Source organism: Myzus persicae, unplaced genomic scaffold, assembly GCF_001856785.1.
Source record: "Myzus persicae strain clone G006 unplaced genomic scaffold, MPER_G0061.0, whole genome shotgun sequence".
Classification (NCBI taxonomy): Eukaryota; Metazoa; Arthropoda; class Insecta; order Hemiptera; family Aphididae; genus Myzus; species Myzus persicae.
The window spans coordinates 47,852-51,544 of NW_019104456.1; the positions used below are offsets into that span (position 1 = coordinate 47,852).

The 3,693-nt window shown below is 33.0% G+C and overlaps 1 protein-coding gene across 1 annotated transcript; it reads right to left on the reverse strand.

Moving 5' to 3' along the window:
* Nucleotides 1-201: 201 nt before the first annotated feature.
* On the reverse strand, nt 202-2,551 carry LOC111042318 (zinc finger BED domain-containing protein 1-like). The gene is made up of 3 exons (XM_022326888.1): nt 2,148-2,551; nt 1,880-2,084; nt 202-1,817 (listed from the first exon to the last, which is right to left on the reverse strand). The coding sequence occupies exons 1-3, from the start codon at nt 2,514-2,516 to the stop codon at nt 268-270; spliced, it is 2,124 nt and encodes a 707-aa protein (XP_022182580.1). The 5' UTR covers nt 2,517-2,551; the 3' UTR covers nt 202-267.
* Nucleotides 2,552-3,693: the final 1,142 nt, after the last annotated feature.

Below are 3,693 nucleotides of genomic sequence, written 5' to 3' on the forward strand. Positions count from 1 at the left end.
TACTTTGACATAATTTTTTACAATAACTATTACAACTTTAACTACAATTTGACATCAATAAAAATAATATCGAAAAAACAATGTTAGGTATTAAAATGTATTCAACATTTCAAAAGTATTTTTTACAAGACTGTGTACATATTTACAAATAATATACAGATAATTACATTATACATATTAATACATTTTATATACAAAAGGCTGTACAGATACATTACACTATACATATTTACAAATAATTACATCCCACAATAAAAACAACTTTTTTTATTCTATGTGCCAGTCTTCAAAATTTAGAGAACTTAGAAATAAAAGCTGTTGCAACTTTTCCCCCTTTAAACGGTTTCTTTTTTCGGTCATTATATTTCCCGCTTTTGAAAACAATCTTTCCGAAGGGACAGAAGTTGCTACTAAAGACAAATATGGTTGTACAATTTTTTTTAAGAGAGGGAACACATAGCCATTTATATCCCAATATTTAAGTATGTCATCACCTAACAGTATTGTGGGCTGGCTTATATAATGCTTAAGTTCAGTTGGCATTCGCTCTTCAGACTGTTCTGAACTTTGTGATGCAGCTTTTTTTGAAACTAGATCATTGTGAACTGACCACAAACTATCACTGCGTTCACCATCATCATCACTAGAGCCTTGGTTTGAGGAGTTAGGTTCTTCACAATTACTTTTTATTTCATTAATTTTATTTTTAATAAATTTAATAGCTCTTGAGCTAGATATTGGGTTATACAAATGAATAGTTTTGAACCGGGGATCTAATATAGTGGCAACACTAAGGAGACTTCTCTCCTCCATCCTACCAAACATTTTATCTAAATTTTCTAACATTGCCTTTTTTAAGAATAAAGCAGTTGGATGGGTTAGATCAATACTATCAGTCTTTTTAATAAGACAATTAATTAATGGTATAACTGTGCTGCCAGTTACATATTTTTGACCACATAATTCTCTTGTCGCCACTTCCATCGGCCTTAACACTAACAACATTTCCTTTGCTACATCAATTTCATCAGCTGTCAACATTTCGGGGCCCCGGCGAATATTGATTAATACTGAAGCAATATGGTTGGAACATAAAATAAATCTATCTATCATAAAATAAATGGAGTTCCAACGTGTTGGTACAGATTGTTTTAGTTTATGATCGCACAATTTTCGAAGTTCGTCAGAAGCCGCTACAGATTGCTTGAAATAAGTTACAATAGCCTTAATTTTGTTGATGATATTATGTACATCTGCAAGATTAACCAATGCCCTTTCGGATACCAAATTCAGAGTGTGGGCAAAACATGGCAAATGTTTTTCTTGGCCAAAAGTTTTGTTAACAGCAGATAATATATTAGACCCATTATCGGTGACGACGGTGAAAATCTGGCTTTTTGTTATACCCCACTGAAGAAAAAGGTGCTCAAACCAAGCGGATATATTGTCAGATGTATGGCTGGCAGAAAACTCTAACACACCAAGTGTCACACTCTCAAGAGCAACTTTGTTTAAACTTAAAAAATGTACCGTCATACCCAAAAAACTTCTTGTATTAAGAATGTCTGTCAAAATATCCGACGTTAAGGTTAAATGCTCTACAAGACTCAGCTTAGATTTAACTAATGCGGATAAAACCTCATATTTACTTTTGATGAGCTTTGTTATAGTTTGCCTGGATGGAACTTTGTACATAGGCACTGTCTTCTGCATGAAGAACAGGAATCCTGGTTTTTCTGTTATAGATAACGGCAGATTATCTTTTGCTACCATGTACACCAGCGCATCCGTGATAGCTCGTGTCTTATATCCTCCTTCTAAAATAATTTAGACAATTTATTATAATTTTATAGTTATGAATTAAAAAATTTACTCTTACTATCATAAGATTTGATGTCCGAAAAAGACTCGTGCATAGTTCTCTGCCTTAAGCTCACTGACTGTGGAGAACTTGATGTTGATGACAATGTTGTTGGTATAGATCCACTACTAAATGATACCACGGAATTGTTGTCTACAATACCCGAAGAAGAAGAAGTCGATGATGTTGCAAAAAAATTAAGTCTGCCTTGTGTCTGTTGAGCCTATAATAAAAAAAAAATTGGTTTTAAGCACATTATTAGTAATTTAGCATCTTAGTATCTTACCTTATTTACAATGGTCTTAGCTAACTCAGCAAAATCATTGTCACCAGGATCATCAGGATCGTCAACATCTTCATGTTGTGGTCGAGAGTAACTTGTAGATGAAGACGATGCAGTTGACATCATTGAATTCCTCGAACTAGTTGATGCCACTGATTGAGTTGAAGAAACAGATGTTCGACGAACCTTCGTCTTACTGACAAAAACCTTGCTTATATCAATAGAAGCATGATTTCGCTTCATGTGGTTGCGAATATTGGTTGTGTTACCACATGGTCTGACAGGAGCCTCACACAGTTTGCATTTAACAACTCCCAAATCAGATGTTTTTTCAAAAAAGGTCCAAATTGAACTTCGAGATTTTGACGACATTTCGACGTGTACAAACTACAAGTGTTTTATTTTATATAATTGTATGACTTGAAGAGAAGTCCAACAAAGAAATTGGAAACTTTTAATTTGAATCCTACATTGAAGGAAGTTTTTATTAAGTATAACACTCCACAGCCATCTAGTGTTCCAGTTGAGAGAGTATTTAGTGTTAGTGGAGCTATTTTATCAAAAACACGAGGAAAAATGAGCTATGAACATTTTGAAAAAACCATGTTACTTAAATGCAACCAATTTTTTTGGGAATGATTTATTTTAATTGCTCTGTATACATCATTTATATTTCATTAACCACTTTTTAATTAAGAATATATTATTAAAGAATTTCTATAATATAACAAGTTTTATTTATTTTCATTTTCCAGTATACAATTGAAAGTGGTACACAAAGATCTAATAATACCTTGGTGAATGTATCATGACAATTTTAAATTAGTAATTACAACTTTAATTTAGCAAACTAACAAGTAGAAATGTAAAAAAGAAAAAAAAAGTATTTGAAAAGTATTTAAATACATGGCAAGTATTTATATTTTGTTCTTAAATACTTTTTCTTAAAAGTATTTGAAATGTATTTTAAATACTTTATGAAAAGATGCATTTGTATCTGTATTTAAATACAAGTTTAAAAGTATATTTTACAAGACTGTAATTTATCACATTGTCGTTCTACATAGACTATTGGATTCGTTAGGTTAGGTTTAATAAGTTTAATTTGATTTTAAATATGTATCATATTTGCTGTGGAGTTCAATGCACCATCATTACTGATACATCAAACATTACATCCAACTAAACAATAGGGCTTGGATGTTTGTGACTTGACAAATTTCTTTTTTTACTGACAGAACTATACTCAAAAGTTGTACTATATTATTGTTGTAACGCTTGAGAAATCCTTTATATAGTACACACTATTCACCATTTATTAATACATTTTAGGTCATGTGTACTTGCATATTTTGACATCTCCTTTTTTCCAGGAACATGCGTCAGGCGTGGCAGCCGGCAGGCAGAAAGAGACCTGGCCGATGCCGATCCCGAAGGTGTGTGTCCTAGGCCGATAACAATGCATTTCATCGCAAATGCGACCCGGGATCAGCGGCGATACAACCTGCCCACCGCAAATGAAGTTGCGGCCGTGTTCGTGGGTGACGAC